General features: G+C 36.7%; 4 protein-coding genes across 6 annotated transcripts; 2 read left to right on the plus strand and 2 right to left on the minus strand.

Moving 5' to 3' along the window:
* Nucleotides 1-7: 7 nt before the first annotated feature.
* LOC104882465 (esterase) lies at nt 8-2,258 on the plus strand. The gene is made up of 5 exons (XM_010665908.3): nt 8-553; nt 786-995; nt 1,083-1,252; nt 1,401-1,665; nt 1,778-2,258. The coding sequence occupies exons 1-5, from the start codon at nt 157-159 to the stop codon at nt 2,041-2,043; spliced, it is 1,308 nt and encodes a 435-aa protein (XP_010664210.2). The 5' UTR covers nt 8-156; the 3' UTR covers nt 2,044-2,258.
* Nucleotides 2,259-3,311: 1,053 nt separating this feature from the next.
* LOC109121704 (esterase) lies at nt 3,312-4,227 on the plus strand. The gene is made up of 2 exons (XM_019216817.2): nt 3,312-3,749; nt 3,839-4,227. The coding sequence occupies exons 1-2, from the start codon at nt 3,530-3,532 to the stop codon at nt 4,102-4,104; spliced, it is 486 nt and encodes a 161-aa protein (XP_019072362.1). The 5' UTR covers nt 3,312-3,529; the 3' UTR covers nt 4,105-4,227.
* Nucleotides 4,228-6,582: 2,355 nt separating this feature from the next.
* Nucleotides 6,583-9,559, minus strand: LOC100260772 (uncharacterized). Its single transcript, XM_002285818.5, has 2 exons — nt 8,009-9,559; nt 6,583-7,166 (listed from the first exon to the last, which is right to left on the minus strand). Exons 1-2 carry the CDS (start codon nt 8,292-8,294, stop codon nt 6,850-6,852), a joined length of 603 nt encoding a protein of 200 aa, XP_002285854.1. The 5' UTR covers nt 8,295-9,559; the 3' UTR covers nt 6,583-6,849.
* A 1,029-nt stretch (nt 9,560-10,588) lies between these two features.
* LOC100265978 (long chain acyl-CoA synthetase 9, chloroplastic) lies at nt 10,589-22,097 on the minus strand. Of its 3 annotated transcripts, none has more exons than XM_002285817.4 (13): nt 21,795-22,097; nt 21,603-21,632; nt 20,432-20,923; nt 20,018-20,098; nt 16,860-17,129; nt 15,233-15,367; nt 14,932-15,105; nt 14,536-14,765; nt 13,673-13,790; nt 12,419-12,550; nt 12,151-12,285; nt 11,832-12,038; nt 10,589-11,020 (listed from the first exon to the last, which is right to left on the minus strand). In XM_002285817.4, the coding sequence occupies exons 3-13, from the start codon at nt 20,876-20,878 to the stop codon at nt 10,856-10,858; spliced, it is 2,094 nt and encodes a 697-aa protein (XP_002285853.1). In that variant the 5' UTR covers nt 20,879-20,923; nt 21,603-21,632; nt 21,795-22,097; the 3' UTR covers nt 10,589-10,855. The 3 variants fall into 3 exon arrangements, with proteins under 3 accessions (XP_002285853.1, XP_010664211.1, XP_059590606.1); XM_010665909.3 differs by having other exon boundaries at nt 21,603-21,648; XM_059734623.1 differs by lacking the exon at nt 21,603-21,632 and having other exon boundaries at nt 21,795-22,086.
* Between the last annotated feature and the right edge of the window lie 1,039 nt (nt 22,098-23,136).

Raw genomic sequence — 23,136 nt, forward strand, 5'->3', positions numbered from 1 at the left:
GTCAATTTTAATCAGCTCCGGCCTGTATGTTGTTGGACCAGTTGCCCACAAACATGTAGTTCACATGGAAGTGGGTCCTGAGGTCAGTACCTGTTACATCTCCAACCACAAAAGAATTAACTAAAGATCAAATGTGCAATACGAGTACAATCAGTAATGGGGCAGTGCACTGACTCAATTAAATTATATGGTTTGACCATTAAACACTTTGAATTTCTTCATCACGTAATCCAAAAGTCTACGTCCTCCTCCTCCTCCTCCCTCTCTCTCTCTCTCTCTCTCTCTCTCTCCATGGAGTCTCCCAGCACCACCAGACTTGCCACTTCTCTCTGCTGTATTTGCGTGCTTTTATCTTTTACTACCACAGTGATCAACCCTGTTGTTGCTTTGGAAAATTGCAAATTTCCAGCAATCTTTAACTTAGGAGCCTCCAGTTCAGACACAGGTGGATATGCTGCTGCCTTCTCTCAACCTCCCTGGCCTTATGGGAGGACCTTTTTCCGCATGCCAGCAGGCAGATTCTCAGATGGTCGCCTCATGATTGATTTCATTGGTACCATTTACCTTCTCTTTAAACCTATTTTCTGCATATCTACCTCTCATTGGCCAAGAGCCAGTGTTTATAAAATCGGTACAGGGGACAAGAAAAGCCAAATTCAGACATTCATTTTTAATTTCATTTTCCATCAAAATTAGAAAAAGGGCTAGGAAATGCACTGGTTTAGTCTAGGACTAACCGAAACTTGGCAGCATTATTGACTTGGGCAAAATTTACATGGTTTCAGCCAACAGTTTTGGTCTACCATTTCTCAGTGCTTATCTTAATTCTCTGGGGTCCAATTACACAAATGGTGCAAACTTTGCCACGGCTGCTTCTACAATCCGACTACCGACTAGCATAATACCTGCAGGTGGGTTCAGTCCATTCTACCTGGACTTGCAATACGATCAGTTTGTGCAATTCAAGTCCAGAACACTAAAGATAAGGAAACGAGGTAAATGATAATTTAACATTAATAGACGTTTTGTAGTGCATAGCTATATAAATGATATTTTTCTAAGTGGCTTTTAATGATTTTTAGGTGGGGTGTACAAGGACTTAATGCCCAAGGAGGAGTATTTTCCCAAAGCTCTATACACGTTGGACATCGGTCAGAATGATCTTGGTGAAGGGTTCTTTGCTAACAAGTCAATCCAGGAAGTCAATGCAACTGTCCCTGATATAATCAATGGTTTCTCCACCAATGTCAGGGTAATCCTTAGATTAGGGACTTCGATTTAATGTATGTTTTGAAGCATTTCCTTTCTGGGTCTCGTTTTTTCATAGCTTTTTTCTCTCTGTCACAACTTATTGCATAGTACTGAGACTATGTACATGAATGAATCACATGATGATGCAGCGTATTTACAAGTCGGGAGCAAGATCATTCTGGATTCACAACACAGGACCCATCGGCTGCCTCGCCTATATCTTGGCCAATTTTCAGGCAGCTCAAAGGGACAGCGCCGGTTGTTCAAAGCCTCACAATGAAGTGGCTCAGTACTTCAACTACAAGTTGAAGGAGGCTGTTGCCCAACTCCGGAAGGACTTTCCTTTAGCTGCAATTACATATGTCGATGTCTACTCTGTCAAGTATTCCCTCTTTAGCCAACCCAAGAAATATGGTAAGCCATATGATGATATATATATATAGGAAAATAGTAGCTCGTGTCATTTAACTTTAACTCATTTATGCATCATGTTGTTAACAAATGATGCTTTTCTCATAATCTGCAGGGTTTGAGCTTCCACTTGTGGTTTGCTGTGGCTATGGAGGTGAGTACAACTACAGCAATGATGCTGGCTGTGGTAGTACCATCACTGTTAATGGTAGCCAAATTTTTGTGGGATCATGTGAGCGCCCTTCACTTCGAGTGAATTGGGATGGAGTTCACTACACTGAGGCAGCTAACAAATTTGTTTTTGATCAAATCTCCAGTGGAGCATTTTCAGATCCGCCTCTGCCCTTAAAAATGGCATGTCATAGGAACGCTTCATATTAATGTATGCTCCTGGTTCTGGGTAATAAGTAATAAGCATCATGCATTGATCAAAGGGTAGCCTAAAATGTACCTTTCTTGTATGTAATAAGCATCATGCACTGATCAAAGGGTAGCCTAAAATGTACCCTTCTTGTATGTAATAAGCATCTAACTCAACAGAGTTAGTGTACTCATGCTCTCTAATATATTTGGCAAAGCCCATGTTTTTTATTGCAGAACCTGCACTTTATTTGTTAAATTATTATTGTCTCACAGACATGAATAAGCCTGTTTTAAAAGGAAATTGAGAGGAAAAATGAAAATAAAAATAAAAATGGGGGTGTGTAGCTTGAAAATATCCGAAGTATGATCCTTTGAAGATAGAAGAATCTTCATAGGGTGTTTACTTCAAAATTACACCTACCTTGAAAGTTTCCTTGAATTGAATTTAGCACAATAGACACTCATCAATTAAACCAACCAAGACATTGTTTTGATACATTTTTGGTTGTCTATTTTTAAAAATGTGAAAATAACAATAATAATAATAACTTTTATCCAAAAATGATACTTTTTGAAGACTGTTAAAAAAAAAAAAAAAACTTCAAAATTTAAAAATGAAAGATAAATTCATACATTTTATATAATATTTACTAATTTTTTTATTATTTTTATTTTAAAAATAGAAAATATAGAATAAATATTGTAATTAACACTAAATTTTAATATTTTTGATATGCATTATGGGGAAATGGACATTGATCATTTTCTAGAATGTAGAATTTTTATTTGCATAATGAAGCATAAGTTTTTGTTTGTATGTTAGCCAATACCTTACTTGTGGTGGAAAAGCCAAAGACACACATGACAAATTTCTATGAAACGTTATCTTCCAAGTTGCGGGTCCAAATATGCATGCTGTGTCGTGTCGAGAAGAATTAGCCAGGCGGCAACATGTGAGCTCCTACAAAGTCAAGGCCTCCATGAACGTGTTTGGAATTTATTTTCTCTAATATTATATATAAATTCAAATTTTAGATCTGACAAAATCTTCAAGCTCGTGAAAGGAACTAATAAAAACGAATATGAGACTAGAGTTAACTGCAAGGCTTTTAAGGTCATGTTTGTCTGATTTCATGCAGCCTTATCTTACTGCAAAGATCACACGTAAGTTTGAAGAAATTTTTGTAACTGAGCTTAAATATCACCGAGTCCTAGAAATTAAATTCAGTGGAAAAGTCCACCTTGTCACAGTATATAAATCAAGCTTCCCTTACTGTTTCCTCATCTCAACACCATCTTCTTCCTCTTCCATCATGAACTTCTCTGCTACCTTCATTATCAAGAATGCCGTTTCTCTCTGTTGTTTCTGTGTTCTTCTATGTTTTGCCACCAAAGTCTAAATATTGATCAAACTAAAACCCATAAGATATATATTAACATGCTGTGATTATAGGGTCTATACGATTTGGGAGGAAGAACGTTTTGGATCCACAACACAAACCCAATGGGCTGCCTCCCATACATGCTGGTCAGCTTCCCAGACGTCGCGGCCCAAACTGATAGCATTGGCTGCGCCGAGCCTTTTAATCAGATATCTCAATACTTCAATTCCAAGTTGAAGGAGGCCGTTCTCCAGCTCAGAAAAGACCTTCCCTCGGCTGCCATCACATACGTGGATGTTTACTCAGTCAAGTACGAGCTATTGAGCCACCCCGAGAAATATGGTAAGCCCAAACAAAAGCCCAATTCAGGCCCATCAACCATAATTTCATCTGAAAGACTGAATTAATGCATCTTATACGTATGTATGCAGGGTTTGAGCATTCACTTGTAGCTTGCTGTGGCTATGGAGGCAAGTACAACTACAACAATGAAGTGGTCTGTGGAGGTACAATCACTGTTAATGGCACCGATATATTCATCGGAGCGTGTGACCGCCCTTGGGTCCGAGCAAATTGGGATGGAATTCACTACACTGAGGCAGCTAACAAGTTTGTTTTTGATCGAATCTCCAGTGGAGCATGCACGGACCCGCCTGTTCCCTTGAAAATGGCATGTCACAGGAGGGATTCCCGTTAAATTAGGAATCAATCACTAATAAGAGCCATATCGCCAGAAAATATATCTGGATGACTATTACTATTGTTAATTGGTTGTTATTATCTATACTTGCATGAAATAAAAGAGTTTGGATTATCAAAATGTTTGGTTACTTTCCATCCATTTTATATCATCCCAAGTTCCCAACAAGACCAAAACCAGTAACATGGGCCCTTGTGGCAAAATGAAACAGGAATCATAAAATTTCAGATAGTGGACAATGTACGTCCGGTAGCTAGAAAAGGCTATTGGGTAATACAAAAGAGAGAGAGAGAGAGAGAGAGAGAGAGAGAGAGAGAGAGAGAGAGGGTAGGCTCTTAAGTGATAAATACAATGAATCATGTCATGTGAAGGGTTGTGATTTGAAGTGAAAGGTGAGAAAGAGGAGATGAAGAAGGGATAAGTCGTTGAGTGCAAAAGGCCTACCAAGTTGTCTGTAAAGTCTATATTGCCTTTCATTTATTTATGAATACATAGGAGCTAGATACCACCTCCCTTCCATTCAAGAGTGACACAACAATGTGCTTCTCCAAAGTGGTTTGACTTGTAGCTTACAAAAGAGGATAATCCCCCTTTTTTCTTTCTTTCCTTTTTTCCTTCTTTTCTTTTTTTTTTTTCTTGTAATCAAAGGAAAAGAAAAATAAAGTTGCTTCCCTTTATTGGTTCTTTCTTCTGGCCATGTTGTCTTCTTCATTTTCCCCCTTTTTTCTTCTCCCTCTCCTTTTTTCATTTTTGGTGGATTGAGAGAGTTGAGGGTTCCTTGTCCATCATTCTTTGCTTCCTTTCCCTCTTTCTTTTTATTGAATTGTATGATCTATTTTTATTCATTGTCCATTTAGAAAAGCTGCAAGAGCCTAGAACACATTTTCCCTTTAAGGAAAAAAAAAAATCATTTTCACTTGGACCCTAGCACTACACATTTATCAAAAAGAAAAAAAAACAATAAAAATATTATTTTAGAAATACATAATTATCAAGTGCTAGCCAAAAACTATTTCAAGTAAAATGCCATACTATTAGAAGCACTTCCAAATGTGCTTATAGCTTTCAATTTCATTTCAGCAGATTTAGTTCAAGATTTCACAATTGAGAAATGATGGGAGGAAATCAAATACCTTTGGCAGCTTATTAAACAAAGACCATTTCAATCCTCTTGTCAGTTGGGGGGAGGGGAAGCAAAGAATCATCAATCTTGTATTTATTTATTTGGGTGATTCTCAGGAAATACACATGTAATGAAGATCTAATATTGTGGGACATGGTGGCCGTCATTTATGACTTACCAACTCTTCTGCTTTTGTTTTGATGAGATTGGTATGTTTCAACCTCAAATCTCTTTTTCTCTTTTTCTCTTTCATTCAGTATGATGAATAATTGATTGGATAGGGTTAATTAAGAGAGAAATCAAAAGACTAATGGGCTATGCTTTAGTGCATCAAAATGAGGGTCCAAACCATTTCATTTTATTTTGTTTTGTTTTTCTATGGAAATGATGAGAGGTTGTACCATGACATGAGTTCCACAATGGAAATGAAAAGAGATTCTTTTTGGTAGAATCTTCCTCAACAAATAATGTAAATTTTGAGTTCTAAACCAGGAAAAGGAAAGCCCTTGTCCTTGTCATTCCAGAAAGAAAGAAAGGGAAAAAAAAAAAATGAATTCTAGAAATGCATTGGACCAATGTTGGAGAATGTCATTATCCTTGATTTAAGTATATTCTAATCCACCAATCATTCTGCCTCTCCATTTTCATGAAGGCAGTACATGTGATTGCACAACCCATCAAAATCAGTTCAACTGTAATCTCAAATATTTAGGATAATGGGGATTGTGTCCAAGCTGAAGCAGGTGAGCTAACTTACAAATTTTCAAAGAATTAAAGAAAGAAATGGAGGGATAATATAATTCAGTCTTCTCTGGTACTGTAGAGAGGTTGGGTGGGGAATCATGTCTTGTCATTTTCGTCCGCCCCATTTGAAGCTTTTCTCAACATCCATGGTGGTCCTGCACTAAAAATGGTCCCATAGGAGGCACTAGGAACAAATTGCCCTACATGCCCTTCTCTTACAGTCTTACTATATGTGAAGGGCATGCAGCAGGAACAAGTCAAGGCATTGTTGGCAGTGCAGGGGCAGAGAATATTCAAGGGGCGCCTTTACTTCTTTAGCCATGAAAATTATCATTAAGAATTTTACTATTTCATTGAGTAGTTGTTGAATGAGAAGGAACAAGATATTCTGCCACTACAAGACAATTAAAAGACAAGGTGCAGCAGTATGCTGATGGACCCGTTTGCATGCTTCGATCTTACAGTGAAAACCTAACAATGGTGGGGAGGATTAATTTTGAGATGTATTCCATGGGGATGCTAATTGTGGAACAAGTGCCCACCATTGTCTTGCCTGTGAAATTTTTGTGTGTGTGTTCTTATGTGAGGGAGAGAGAGAGAGGGAGATGTGACAACACTTTGGACTAGCTTTTCTTTTACAGCAATTGCTAGCTATTCAAAAAAATACAAAGAAGCCAAGAATTCAAAGGAAAGCACATTTTTAAAAATGACAAAGCTATTTTGACTCTTCCATCTCAATAACATATAGCTTTAGAGATTCACATTGAGCCCACCATTATTGAGCTTCAACACACAATTTTTTTTTTTTTTTTGGGGGGGTGGGGGGGGAGGGGGGTGGTGGAGGAAAAGCTTAGTGTCTCTTTCTGTGCAACCCTTTATTCTTTGGTCTTCCTCTTTGTCAGAGTCCTTATCCAGCCCTTCCTCATCACCTTGACTCCCTCCACCTTGCTGCCCACGTGGCACACGTTTGCCTTGCTAGACCTCTTCCATCTGATCAGCTGGAATAGGTGCCCAATCCGCTTTCTCCACCTCAGCGTTGCACGTGGTTTTGCATGTTCTACTACACTCTTAGTCCCCTTGACCTCTTTGCTCAATGGCATATTGGTGCAATGCTGAAGAGGGACCTTTGTGGCTGTGGTCTTTTCCCATGAGGCAACGCCATTGTCTTCAAACTTGATTGATATGAAGGAATCTACAAAAAAAGATTTTGGAGTAAGAATATGATGATTGGGTGCCAAGAAAACAGGAGCTTTTTACTATATGGTGAAAAATGTGTGTTCTTTTGTACATGTAACCAAGTGAAATGCTAAGAACATGATTAATAAGAAATGACATTGAATGGATTCTGGTTGTGGACCAAGGGGTCCCTCTCAGGTTTCACAATGCACCGACTTCTGATGTGTCTGCTTCCGTGCATTTGCCACCATTCACTGAACCTCTTTTCTGCTCTTGGCTTACCTCATTTGTCATGTATATTTCAGTATTTCTTGATTTTTCTTTCTCATATACTGCAGAGCTTTTCAGAAATATCTTTGGACTAGTTCCTGAATTATTGAGAACAACTTTGCTGTTTCTTGAGTATTTCCCAAAATTATTGGCAAAGTTAGAAGATTAAGTTCCAAATATACACAAACACATTCCCTGATTTCCAACATTTTCATCATTTCTCCTAGTTAATCCTCCAATTTTGTGTAACTTCTTCCCCTTGAATTACTGCTAAAGTCTCTAGTTTGTCACTATTTTCTATGCTGTTACCATTCACCATATCTCTTTGACATAACTAGAAAAGAAGATTGCAAAGGTGAAACATCTTCAAGAATAAAACATCAGCCTCTGGAAATGGCTAACACCCTTAACACACACAAACCCTCTCCCACATCATTCTAATTTGATCCAGCACTAAGAACTGAGATAGGATGTAACTTCATTTATCTATTTATTTATTTTCCTTATTTTGATGGGTTTATGAACATGAGAATGGAGACTCAGAAGAAGATGAAACAATAACAACAACAACAACACCACAATACATACCTTCTTGACTGGTGGAGGCATCATGATCAGAGTGATCAGACTTCCAGTGGCGAAACTCAAGGCGGGTGAGAAAGGAGCCCAAGGCGAAGATCTTGGGAAGGTTGATGGGGGGTTTCTTGTGCATGAGGCTGTGAGTTCTATGGTGGCCTTTGGCAAGGGAATGGTGCCCTTGTTTTGCTGCCAATATGAGGAGCCTCTCATTCAGACACAGGGGACACACCCCCACAATCACCTCTTTAGGATGGAAATAGCAGCAGCATGGATTATCTTCTCTATACAGATTCATTTCAGTAGAAGAGCAGTAAAGGTTGAGACCAAGTGCAGAAGAATTTAAGAGAAAACTGAAAACTAGAGAGAGAGAGAGTTTTCAACACCTATATATCACATATACTACAGAGAATGGAAGTAAGGTTACCATAAGCATGCCCCACCAACATACTGATCTGGACAGCTTAATAGGTGGGGAATTTCTAACTGTCTGATTTGCAGACTATTTTCCGTGGTCAAGTTGTCAGTACTATTCTTCTGACTCTGATTCTCCCATTGTAAACTGTGACCCTTTCCTCCTGGGGTAAACCAGTATTTATCTTTTGATATGATGCTCCTTGTTGGTATTTCACTTGAATTCTGGCAGCTCTACCACACCTTCCTCTCATAAGTACTTTTTACTGCACTGAGTGAGCTGTAGCTTAAAGCTTTTCTCTTATATAATATATATGTATGCAATGTATATTATAATATAAGTTGATATGTGGGGAATCAATATTCTAATCAGGCAGTCCACAGTTAGGTTAAGCATGATAAATTTTTAAGGAGGAGGGAATCTAAGTTTTCTCAATCAGCGCTGCCCCATTTGACCTGTTCCCAGGTTTTAAGTTTGAGGACATTTTAATAACACTAGAATGAGGTTGAGCAGCAGACAGAAGTTGTTTTAGGTAAGGCATCTTGCAGCTTAGATGAGGGAGCTCTGCCTCATCTCAATCATTTCTTTTTGGACTTAAAAAATAAGAAGAAAAAAAATAGGGAATGTTTGGATCAGTAGTAATTACTGACTTCTCTTGATTCGAGACTGTATATACATCATCAGGAGGGAGCAGAGGTTGGGTCTTGGTGCAACCTGAAGCATCTGAAAGTGGGCATTTTCTCTGGCCTCATCATTCTTGGGAGTATGACTTGTTTTTGGAGAAATGTGCTGTCTTGAGGGCTCCTGTTAGGTAGAGCGTTTGGCATGTGGGCTCATGGAATTCAATAGCCATATTGGTAAAGTGCTCCACAGCCACAAGGCTGGTTCATTAGCTTTTATACCAATTTTAACCAACCTAGGATCCTCTCAAAAGAAAAAGGATAACTTGAGATAACCCAGATGTTATACTGAGGATTTGAATAAAACAGTCTAAAGAGGAATGGATTAAGTGAAAAGTTGGCACGCAAACGCATTAGAAAAGTGTCACTTCAATAGTTAGAGAATCATTGGCTGCCCGTGCCTCCCATTTTCCCCCACTTCCTGCAAATCATTCTCGGCTCGTGTTTCCCATTTCCATCCTGAGAGTGCTTCACAGTTCTCACTGTCCCTGCTCCCAAGCTAATTATTATGAGATACATGCAACCACTACACCTCAATGGTCTCCAGACCCCACTGGAACACACTGGGGAAACAGTTAGAAAAACTTGCCTAGTTTTTGAATATTCAAATCAAACTCGTGCACCACAGAAAGATTGTCGCCAGTACACTGCAATGGAGTGTCCATGAAACATCCTAAAAGGTGTAAAGTGATGGAAACAGAAGAGCTGATGAGCACATGGGAAGGGGGGGGAGCTGTTCCCATTTGGGTTGGTTTCAGGTCAAGTTCACATTATGGTCCAAAGTTGTGTGTGGGTCTCCCCTTATGCCACCTTATTGTGTAGTCTCCTCTTATCCTGGCCCCCATTTCTGCCAACTAACAATCCACATTCCTTACAATAAATCTTTGCCTTTTCACTTTGTTTTTCCGATTAGGACACCATCATAGCAATGATGTCCACAAGAAAAATGAAATGGTTCAGAATTAAGGCAATTCAAAAAGAGAGAGGGAGCAGAAGAAGTGATTTGGATCAAGTAGATAGCGTGAAAAGGATAAAAGGGGGGCACCAAAAAAGACATGAGTTAGGTAAGGACAAAGGAAACTACTTTACACCCGTCCTAGAGTGGAATGGTGATAGATTTCTCTTGCTTACCTGATTAGTTGATGTAGGCCTTCGTTCATGGCTGCATTGGCTTAACCCATGACTTGTCAGCCCAACAAAGAGATTAATAATAATAATCATGCCCCCTTTTAAGCAGAATTTCATTTAAGCTGTGATCATGATGCTTCTATGCAACCAATTAGAATGAACATATGAATAATTCTTGTTTATTGTTTGGAAATGATGCCTACATAATTTGAGGACCTTTTTATTCATAGTGAGACATAATCCAAATCTACAGTAAAAATCTATTAGTTTTCCAAGCTATTTTCAGGACTGCAACCAAGCACAATTTGAAACATGGAAAACTTGGTTTTCAGGCTATGAAAATTCACTAGGAAATAAACGGAGGATAAATGAAGAATAACCAATGATTAATTTCATTCATCTAATCAGAAAATCTGAATGAACTGCTAACATTTCCAAGTTTTGAGCATGAAAACTGAGTAGCTTCTCTTTGAAATTTCCTAACAATAGCTCATGGCATAAACAAAAACATAAAGGCAAAAATTAATTTAGGAGTAGAAAAAGGGGGGAAAGTGAATATAAAGAGAGGTCTTATAAAGAACCATTCATCAAGATTCTGCACAAACTCTTAAAAGACCCAAGTCTTTTCAATTATCATCATGTATATAACCTTGCGAGGTCTTCAGAGAATCTCTTCCTAATGACATCTCTCTTGATCTTGAGAGCTGCAGTGACCAGCCCAGTTTCAGGAGTCCATGCATCAGGAAGCAATTTGATCTTGGCAGGGATCTCAAACTTCTCCAGACGTGCCTGCTTTGCTGCCTGTATGATTAAAAACAAAGAGAAAAAGTGGCAAAATTAGTGAACAAATTAAATTGACTTGCGGCAGGTATATCATTTTCTAATGTATGTGTGTAAACATACATATACATGCAAGTATATGTGTTAAATAGACACATTCAGAAGAGTTTGTGTGTGTGTTGCATACAAAAATATATACAGACATGTGTGCATGCTAAATACATAAATATATACATGCAAGGGTGTGTTTGTACATGCACAAGTCTTTTCTTGAAGCTTTGGAGGTGGTTCAATTTCTTAAGGCCTTGGGGTAGGGACAGGGTGGCTGGCTGGACAAAAAACAATCATTAAAAAAAAAAAACCACATTTCACTATGATTTTGTTCAATAAATACTGGAACTGAAGGTCAGGAGCCACTCCTTAGTCTCAACTACTCACTCTAATACTGTACTTTGCAATAACCAAAACAAAAACCCAAGGCACTAGGCAAATCTTGGAACCGTAACCAGAGTTAAGCTTTTGTGATAAACTGCGAACTAATTTTAAAATATAAAAGGACTGTATGGGACCAATCCATGTAAACTACAAAATTGATGAGCTCCTAAAACTCAGGGATCAGTTGCATGGAGTGGTTGAATTTCCATGCCTAATCAAACGCTAGAAGTTTTGAAGCTGAAATTCCTTGATGGAGTTAAAATGTTGCCCAGCAAAAATTGGTGTGAAGAAAAAGCATGCATAAATGTATGGAGCAAAGGGAGTGCTGGGAGTAAAAAGTCCTTAAGATAATGCCAAAATCTGAATGACACTGGAATTGTTTATCTAATAGGCCTACCTTCACAAGTGATGCATGTACTTCCTTCACAGTTTCTTCTTTCTGGCATAAGTCTGAAAAATCAATGAAAGCTATTCCTTGCTTCAAAGCCCAATCTTCCACTGCCGGCTGTGAAGCCACCACAAGAGCCACACAGTAATTACGAAAAGGATTAGCATGCAACATAATATTGTCGACATAGGGGCTCACGATGAGAGCAGCCTCAACCTGTAGAGGAAGGTATTAGTTTAAAAAATAAAAAGGTAATAATAATAAAATAAAAATCAAAGGAGAAGAAAAGGAAAGAAAAACGAAAAACATTATTTTACATCATGCATACCTTTCCTAGAGATAAATATTCTCCATGCTGAAGTTTAACTATGTCCTTTCTACGGTCAATTATTTCAAGGCAACCATCAGCATGAAACTGCCCTATGTCCCCGGTGTAAAACCACCTCATTCCTCTCTCATCAACCTTCAACAACAAAAGATTAACAAAGTTTATTACATGTCCAGTTTACAATTATTCTTTGGTCAGAATTCTGAAAAGAGTACTATATATATATAACCACAAAAAGAATGTGGATAAACAATCTCCAAAGCTTTACCTTGTAAACTTCATTTGTTTTCTCTTCATTTTTGAAATATCCAACAGTAACATTTGGACCACCAATGACTATTTCTCCTCGAGGCATTGGTTTATCACTTGTTAAATACCCACCCTCAGGCCAATTTATCAACTGAAACAGAGAAAAACATTATCTTAATATGATTAGAATTAGTAAGGCCATATATTGAAATGCATTAATCAAAATTACAACAGGGTATAAGATTTTCTCGTACAAGACCAATGATAGATGATACAGGTAAAACAGAAATTTAGCAGAGAGAGAGAGGTATGGTACCAAGAAGAGATGAAATAAAACTCAAAGGTGAAGAGAGCATGAGGAGATTTAGCACATAAAGATCAAGAGAGAGAGAGAGAGAGAGAGAGAGCTTTGGTACCTTCACAAGCGTGAATAGAGCATGAAGAAATTTAGTACATTGAGAGGGTGAAGTGAGGAAAGCATGAAGAAATTTAGCACATCAAGATCAAGATAGCTTTGGTAACATGAAGCGATCAAACAAAACCCAAGGATGAGGAGAGCATGAAGAAATTTACCACATAGAGAGAGAGCTTTGGTACCATGAAGAGATGAAACAAATCCCAAAAGAGTGACTAGAGATACTATTTCCGAGTTCCAACTACTCTCCACATGTTAGATAAAAAATTCTATCCTAAATGAGCAATCAAGCAAGAATAACATGATGTTTGGAGGAACTTTTTAAATGCTAAAAGCAATATTTGAAGGTTAAAATACACTTTTAAGGATATATATATATATATGTGTGTGTGTGTGTGTGTGTGTGTGTATGTATGCATATGGAACTCTTAAACATGAACCTCACAATGCAATTTGTGTACATTTTGCAAAAGTAGGAAGAACTCTGCTTTTCCTTAAACATGACGCAAAAGTCAAATTTTTTAAAAATTTAAAATTGTTTTTATGTTTAATAAAAATATCCTTAAAACACAGTTCCAAACATAAAATCAATCACATGATAACAAGTTACTGTTATACAAGCTAAATAGCTTATGAATAATGCATAACATTTCAATAAAATTGGGACTGTCTGGAGGATGCTTTTTTACCCTAATGAAGGGGAATGATGACACCTCCTTGCATCAAGACATTATTCCAGATATGAATGAATAGCTGTTTGTTTTCTACCAAGGTCAGGGTTTTCAGCTAGGAAGTGCACATGTAGGTCCAAGATCTCGCATTAAAGCACATGCAAGTAAAATATTTTCATCCACTTACCTTAATAAATGAGCAAGGAAGTGGAGCACCAACACGACCAACAGATGTATCATCATACTCGGAAAATGTACCACCAGCACAACTCTCTGTCAGGCCATACCCTTGAACTATTGGAGCACTGAAAATGACAGTTCACTTAGAGCAATTACAACAAGAGGAAGGATAATATTGCATACTGCATGATTGTAGGACATTGCCAGCTAAGTGTTTCCTTAAATTACCGAGTAAGACTGGATGTATATTTTTCTCATGGTTCAAATGCATATCTTGTATGTAAAACCATCTAATATTAAAATAATTCTTTATTCTACCTTTTCCCCACCTTTTTACAAGGTCTACATGTGATGGGTGATGAATCCAAGGAACCAGGTTTTTGAAAAACTCTAAATTATAGCTACCCATTTCAGGACGGGCCAGATCCAGAGTTTGCAATAGCCAAGTGGAACCTGACCTAAACTAAAGAAATCTTGCCAGTAAAACTAACTAGTCATGCCAACCCAGTTTGCCATCCATAAAATTGAGGCACTTCTCTGGACACAAGGAAATATGAAGCATTGGATGCATCTGATGCACCACATTTGGAGATAATAAAATTCACAGATGTTTGATTTTAATAATAAACTTATAACTTTCTATGGCAGAAACATTGTTGTCAATTAAAAATAATCTTATTCTCATACATGTTTCTCAATGGCCAATGAAAAGAAAATGCAAATCATACAACAAGGGCATTGGCAGGAGCTTATGGACAAAAATCCTACTTTTCCATTTTTAAATTACCAGCATCAAAATACATATATTTGGATTCATACTTCTATTTATTGGTAAAGATCAGCTAAAGCTTTCTCAGGCCAGATACTAACCCAAGACAAATATTGATGAATCTTTGAGTATCACTAGAAAGAGGAGCCCCTCCACATAGCAAAAAGCGGATTCGACCACCCAGAATAGCTCGGACCTTTCTGAACACAAGGAAGTTCCATAGAAGGCTTTCTAGACCCCAAGCCCCAAACCAACTGCCATTGATTGCTGACAACCTACGTGCATATGCTAAATCAAACAATTTCTTGGCTAGACCACCCTTTGCATCTACCTGAAGTGTTAACAAAATTCATTATTTATGTAATCACCTTGTATCAGACATCAAATTCAACATTCTCAAATACACACCAAAATATATAATAATAATAACTATGCATGCTTGCAGATATGAATATGTATGCATATGTATATTCTTATGCATGCCAAAATTCACAAACCTTCTTGCGCACACCATCTCGAACACGATCAAGAATGGCTGGGACAGCCGTCATCACTGTTGGTACCAGAGCAGAGGCATCCCCCTTTGTTCCTCTTTTTATCCTGCTTGATGTATCAGTGAGGGTCAAAGGGGATCCATACCCTATTGCACCTCCAATAGCAGCTACTACGTTCTACAACATATAACATAGAGTTTCGTTAAAACACTGCTGAAGGGAAAATTGATCATTGATGGGAACAAAATTCCCATCAAACTACTCAAGCTATGACATACAACTAGTTTAGAAAGGTTGTCCATACCTCAGCAGCCAATTCAAGGATATGAGCCATGGGTAGATATGCTAAATAAACATCCTCCACCTTTCCAAGGCCAGGAACAATTGTCATGACAGCAGAAACTGTGGCTAGGACATTTCCATGAGTCATCATCACACCCTGGATGAAGTGGCAATGATAAGTGGATTAACACCAAAAAGAAAAAATCATCAATCAGGATTTACTAACCATCTTAAAAAGGAAAAATGAAATTGAACATAAAAGCAGTTTGCAGATAATACTCAATAAATATCACAGAAATTCAAGTATGAAAAGAGATGATAAATAAATACCATGTACCAAAAATAATTCCACTTTTCATACTTGCCTAGTCTTTTGATATATTAGGAAAATGAAGAAAACACCGCATTACCTACCAAACACTGCAAATCAACCCATAGGCATGTTCTAGGTTACTAATTTGCAAAGCTTGGGTGCTAAAACCCCACATCAGGGCTTACATCTGTACTGGCCACCTAAAGATGCCTTACATGGCCAATTGACTCATAATTAGTTGCAGGGAAGATCCAGGATGAGTGCAACAATGCTGCTTTGCGCTAGGGGTGGCTCTGAAAATCGGCCCACAGTGGGTGTGATATCGAATATCATAAAGATTTAGGGCGTATTTGACAACTGTTTTCGAGAGTAGTTTTCTGTATTTTAGAACAAAAATATAGGAAAATATGCTTGACAACTAAAAAACTATTATAAACAGAAAACAAAGTGTTTTCAGAGAATGTCTTTTAATTGTTTTTAGTTGTTTTCACTTGTTTTTAGAAGTTGTTTTAAAAAAATAATTATACAAATAGGTATAATGATTAAAAATAAAACACTAAATATAAAAATTATTTTTAAAACATATTTAAAAAAAAGGTTAAAAACATTTCAGGTTCCCAAACAGATTTTTGTTTTGCAAAACATCAGAGAACAATTTTTAAAATTTGGTTTTCAGGACTGTTTTGGAAAACAGTTCCCAAACAAGGCCTAGCCTCCCTCACTAAACACCAATTGGTTTTTAGATGAGATGGTCAAAGCTCAATCCAGGAATTAGTATCAAGCCCAAGGGCGACCGATTTGAGTCAGGTCCTATGATCATCCATCTAATAACTAAATATGAGTGTTGGAGAAACAAAATGAAATAGCAGCTAAAAGCGTGAAAACTAAAAATCAAGAATCTGTCCTTGGATTAATTGGTGTAAATCACCAGTAATTTTTCGGAAAAAAGGTGGACCAAAATAGCTTTAATAAAAAAATTATTTATTTATTTTGAGGTTTTATATTTTTAAATACTTTAATTTAAATTTTAATAAAATGGACCAGGTGATTTGAACAACCACTCAAACTAGTGAATTGGGAACTGGTGACTTGCAAGAGCTTCTTTTGTAGAAGAGAGAACTAAATCATTGCCCACAGAGACTAAAAGAAATAGAACATAAAAAGTTAATTGTGTTCAGTGTGACAGATAAAAGATATAAGCACCAAAAAGGTCTGAAATCTAGATGAACTAGATACATGCATCAGAAAGCTAAATAATGCATCATATCAACTAAGGTGAATGTGTACAACCACAAGTAAAAAATCTATACTGCCTAAGGTAGATGTTTCTACTAACCTTAGGCAATCCAGTACTCCCACTTGTATACATTATGACTGCAATATCAGCTGAAAGAGGTAAATCCGCATCAACAGGATTCTCTCTGCCAAGTTTCTCCACATCAGAAAATGAAGTGATTGTCCAGCTACCACCACCCTCAGCCAATGAGGTGTTACACAGGGTTGAATCATCCATACATATTACACGTTTCAGAGTGTCAAGTTGTCCACTTATATCAATAATTTTTTTCAGTTCTTTGTGCCCACAAATTACAGTTGTGACCTCTGTCTGGAGAAAAAAAGATAAAAAGTTAGAAAATATTGGACAAAAAGAAGCAAATTATTAATTTGGCATAATACAAGAAATAAAAGTACATGATGAATAATGCAGATACTATCATTCCATGTAACAAAAAAGTTGAAATCATATGGATGAATGCTGGTGGAGTTACTGATAACAGAAAATTGTAGCATTAACTAATGAGATGCTTTCTAACAACAGGGCTTTAAAATAGGCTTTTCAATGATGGCGTCTTAAAGAGGACTGCATGAGTTTCAACCAAGAGAATATCTCGAGAAAGAGCTCCATAACTCTTGCAAATGGGACTTAAACTCAATCACTTGCTCTGAGGTGAAGGTAAAGCAACACCATTGTTAACAGGTGACTATTGCATCAGCACCATGTTGCTCTAGGAAGCATCGCGTAAAAGATGTAGCAGTGCCATTAGTGATGATTGCAGAGATAGCAGGCAGTAATATTTGGAGGAAAGCATTTGAGAGGATGGAATCGATAGAGCATACAGTATAGCCTAAAAGGACGCTCCCCTTGACAATGAAAATCTTCCACCAATAAAGAAAAAGAAATAAATGCAAAAAAGAAAAGGAAGCAACTTTCCCTTGGCCCCTACCAAAAATAACATTTCAATGAAGTTTTTGTCGAAAAGGATGTCAAGTAACTTTTCATTAATATATGACTCCCCATCATTTTCTCTTGAAAGGGATACTTAGTACAATTATGCACATTCTAGTATTTCTTTTACAAGGAAATGATTTTAGCCACCACCAGTTTTTAATAAAGATGACACCCAATTTTGAATAATGCATTAAAATCCTGTTAAACTTTTTCTATGAAGTTTAATGGGATTGGCTTTTCCTTGCCCTTACCAAAAATATCATTTCTATAAATGGATACTTGGTACAATTACATATATTCCCATATTTTCTAAGCGGAAGGTGAAATTTTGGAAGGATAAGTGATGTGGTGACTTATCGTTGGGGGAGTTTTTTCTTGTGTTGCATTATATTGCTACCACCAAAAAAGAATGACTAGGCCCTTTTGGAACCCTTGTTTCTCAAGACAGATCTGTGACTGGATGCTAGATGGAGTGGAGGCGCTTTTTAGGAAATTGCAAATGCAAACAATTCAATAGGGATAAGGACGATAAAATGGTTTGTCTTAATTTAAACCATAGCAAATTCTCAATTAAATCTCTTTACTCCTCTTTGTCTAATGGAAGAATGGAGTCTTTCTCTTCAAGTATTGTTTGGAATCCTTAGGTCCCATTGAAGGTCAGTTTTTTTTTTTTGGGAAGTAGTTTAAGGAAGGATCGTGATGTTGGAAGGGCTTGATAGGAAGGGGCAGAAGTTGTCAATCCGATGCTACATATGTAAAGGAGAAGAAGAAATGGTCAATCACGGCCTTTTCATTACTCAAAAGTAATTATCCTGTGGTAGTTTTGTTTGGGATGGATTGGGTGATGCACTTGAAGTAAGAGGTCCCTTTTTTGTTAAATAAGAGAGAGCATTATATAAATGAAAAAAGCACACAGAAGTACACGGGTTGTACACAATGAGTACTTAAAAAAAGAAGCAAAAAATAAGGGACACAAAAATACTCCCTCCTTCAACAATGTCTCAACCAATATATGAAGTCCACCAAAGGCATAAAGGCTCTGCCTATGTACAGGTCCCTTTTTGAGTTGATATGGATCCTTTATTAGGAAGAAGAGGAAGAAAGATAGGAAAGTTGCTCCTTTATACTTATTTTGGAGTACATGGAAGGAAAGAAATAGGAAAATGTTTGAAAATATTGAAAGGGCGGATCAAGCAATCAAACATTTCCTCAATGTTCATGGTGGACTTCATTGGCTGGTTGAGCTCCAAATAAGGAGAGGGAGTTGTTTTTTGTTTCTTTCTCCTCTTTGTCGGCCTTTTGGAGCCTTTATATAGGTCGTGTATACTTTCGTATACCCTTTTGCTTGGAGCTTTTAATATATTTGTTGTTTTCCTTTAAAAAAAAAAGAAGCATATTCCCCATATTTTTTTTACAAGACATTGATATAACCACCACCAATTTTTAATAAAGATCACATCCAATTTTATAAACACATTAAAATCCCATTAAGCCTTTTCTTTGTTATTCCAATTACCTTTATTAAGTATTGCAAAACATGGTCTAAAACAAGAGGTAAATTTCAACAACTCGTGCATAAAAGATGATGCCTTTGTATAAAAATAGGATGCAACTATCATTTATTGATATTAGGCACAATATTGTGATTTGAGCGAGTAAAACACATCCAATTCAATAATGAAGTACCTAGATGAAAGCAACATACCCTCCCATCACAAACATCATAGTTATGATGACATCAAGTAGAACTATAGTTATGAATCCTTTTTTGTTTTATAATAGGGAATCCACCCCGACAAGGAGGTAATTATACCAATTAATGCCACGGGATATGGACCCACCCCTCTATCCCATATCACTTAAATATCAGGGAGGCTAGAACTTGGGACCTCTACTTCATTGCTAGAGAGCACTACCACCTAGCTGCATCTTAATGGTAAGATGGTTGTGAATCTAATCACATATAGCCTTTCTTTCTCTCTTTTTTTTTCCTATTTTTTGTTGAATTTGATTATCCCAAGGTTTAGCATTTCAAGTCAATTTGAAAATATTATGCAATATGTTAACATATCATATGTCCCTCCCTGCATGCTCATACCCATAAATGTGTCAACAGAATATTTGTCCTCCTTTTCCTGAATCTTCCCCCAAATTGTCGTAGTTTATTCTTTTCTGGCAGATTATATAAAAAAAAAACCCAATAATGTGCAACCTGAAAGCATAACAGAGCATACAAGATTTGAGAGAGAGAGAGAGAGAGACACCTCGTTCAATGAGTGGCATAGAGCCTCCTCCCCCAAAGATGCATATATGGTCACAACAGTGATGTTGCGCCTAAAGCAAGCCTGATCCAAGGAACCACATAAAAAATATCATATAATTATTAAAACATCAGAAGGGAAAAAAAATGTCTAACCTACAAAATTGCATCTTGATAACAATTAAATGCGCTCAAAGATCCAAGATATATCACTGCCTTCACTTATATGGAATTAAATAGTACTGATGGTATACACTTTTAGAGAAAATAATGCAATCCAAGAAAAGAAAAGATATCTGATTCAGATAAACTAACAAATTTGCACAATCATATATAATTAGCTTTATCTTTAAATTAAATATAAAAAAAATCAAAAGAATGATGTGATTTTATTTAACGGGATATTTAAGATAAGAACCTGCAATGCAATAAACCATTCTTCTCGTGTATCAGCAAAGATTGCTGCACGCTCTTCTCTTTTATGACCAAGTTGTGCCAAACCAGAAGCAAAACTGCAGATCACTTCAAACGTTTTGCCATAGGTTAGCCACTCATAGTCTCCCAGATGAACTTTCTCAAAGGACCTTCCATCTGCAGTTACTTCTGTCTCCCTTGAAATCAACTTCCGAGTACCAAGTAAGTGTTTGTCTCGGTGCTGCTTGCATAACTGCTCAAAAAGTTCTGCAAGTGTTGAAATACCTTCCCAGGCTGATTTTACTGGGGAAGTAAACCTACGGTTTCGAATTGCATAGCCAGGTTCCCCTCCAACATCAACAGGCAAGCCCCGTTTCTTTCCGCTCTTAGCATTCCGAAAGAGGAGAGTAAATACCAGAGGAACAAGGAGGCCAACAAAATAAGCACTCATCTTTCAAGGACTAAACAGCCCCAACAAAATCTTCCAAATTAAATCCTGATAAGAGAAATTAAATCCAGCCAGTTTCATCAGTACATCCACAGAAAATAGAAAAAAAAAAAAAAAAAGCGCTTGCAATACACATCATGGCAATACAACGAGGTCAAATCAAAAGGTTAACCAAAAAATTATAATTAATTAATCCTATAATTAGGCATGTCAACCACATCTTTCATCTTATTAAAAATGTACACAATGATAGTCAAAACAAAATATGGCAAAAACAAAATGATGCCCTCCAATGTAAATTCAATCAGAGATACCTCCTAAAATTGCTTAATTTATTGACTAGAACTGCCAAGTTAAAAATAAAATCAAATAAAATATAAATAATCGGCAACCAATAAGGCATGTACTCGAGTATCATCAAACCGGAGTAGAACCTTCAAAGTAGATGGACTTTGATGTCAATAATACCAAGCACCTGGTAAATCACTTTCTGGAAAACCAATGTACCCAAAAAAGGTTCATAGGCACTACAAAGATTACCTATTTTGGGTGTGCCTTTCCATATAACCATGATAAGAAGCCACATAAATCGAAGCAGATGTAAATAGAAAGTAGTAAATTAGCAACCATGAATCCGACATATACACCTAAGAACTTTGGCAGCACGACCTTCAACTGCAATTATAACTTTCACAAACAACTAAACAAGATCATGGAGAGAATTTACCTTCAGAATCTCAGCTCAAAATCCAAATTTCTGGAAACGAGAATAGCTTCCAATGATCAGCATTGCCAGAATTCAAACGATAAATTAAATCATTGTAAAAAACTAAAAATAAAAAAAATAAAAAAACAACAACAACAACAACAAAACCCTCGAAAGAAAGGAACTGACGAACTACAAATAGAAAATAAGTACCTTCAGATTTTCATCTCAGAGCCTGAAACTCCTGAAGAACAATTTGCCAAAACAAATTGAAATTCAGAAGATGAGCATTAGAATAACTTTTAAATAATGAGTTGAAAAATCGGCTATGTTCCGAGATCCAAGGAAGCAATGGAGCGGCCAGGATCGAAACGACAGCGTTTATATAATGGAACTGGGAAGCGCAGTAAGTTGAGGCGGAGAAAACAAAGAGTTCAGAGGTTGGAGTTTCAGAAGCGTTCTCTCTCAATTTGTTTTTGTTTTTTTGTGTTTTCGCTGATTTCCTTTTTTCCTTTTTTTTTTTAAAAAAAAAAAAATATATATATATATATATATATATTATGAATACGTATGCCTGGTGCTGAATGAACAGAAACGAGGGGGTCTCTCTGGCACCATACACGTGACCATTTGGCTAATCTGGACCGTACACTCTGGTGATGGAGAGTGCTGCATGTGTGTGTTGAGGTCCAGATGCCATCCGTGCATTCAATCCTAGCCGTTAAAGTAGATGCGGTGCGTAATTACAGGGAATTTGTAATTTTTTTTCAAAGGTAATAATAGAGAAATATTTTAAATAAGTAATTAAAAATCCTGGAAGCCCTATTAAACTAAAATTTATTTTTTACTTATTTAAGTTATTTCGAATTTATTAAAATTCTTATAATATTAATATCCATATTTAAAATTTCCTAGGAAAAAAAATGAAGATAAGTCGGTTTGTATTAAATAAGGCATTTTCAAATATAAAACTATATATTATAATTATAAAATTCAATATTAGTAAAATCTGAATCCCATTTGAATTTTCCCAAAGTTGAAAATTATTGGACAGCTTAAAAGTCTTATTTGAATTTGACCGGTTTTTAAAAATTTAATGCCATGTTTGAAATTGAAATGATCCAACTGTTCACGACAACCGGCGTGACAACATTTTCATACTTGTTGATTGGTTCAAAGTAAGGCAACTGTCCAATCCAAGAAAATCAAGCATATTAAAATGAAATACTAGAATAATAGGGGTATAGTACAATGAAGAAGAATAATCGTTATGGTCATGACAACATGATGTTGAATAATTTCCAAGCCGTATTCCTTTGGGCAGCAGCAGTCAATTGTACAATCACAATGAAAGCGGCCTTTGAGTGTTTTCTTTTAATATCTTCATTCTTATATTCATATAAATGTGACAAAATAAAACATAAGTAATGGTGATATGCGTTAACTTTGAAGAAATGGACAACGGACGTCGGACATTGGTTTAAATTTTGTAACACTTGCTTTTTTAAATATTGGTATGATACGTTTAGGGCCATGAGACCCCGCGGAGCAAAAC

This window comes from Vitis vinifera, chromosome 18 (assembly GCF_030704535.1).
Source record: "Vitis vinifera cultivar Pinot Noir 40024 chromosome 18, ASM3070453v1".
Classification (NCBI taxonomy): domain Eukaryota; kingdom Viridiplantae; phylum Streptophyta; class Magnoliopsida; order Vitales; family Vitaceae; genus Vitis; species Vitis vinifera.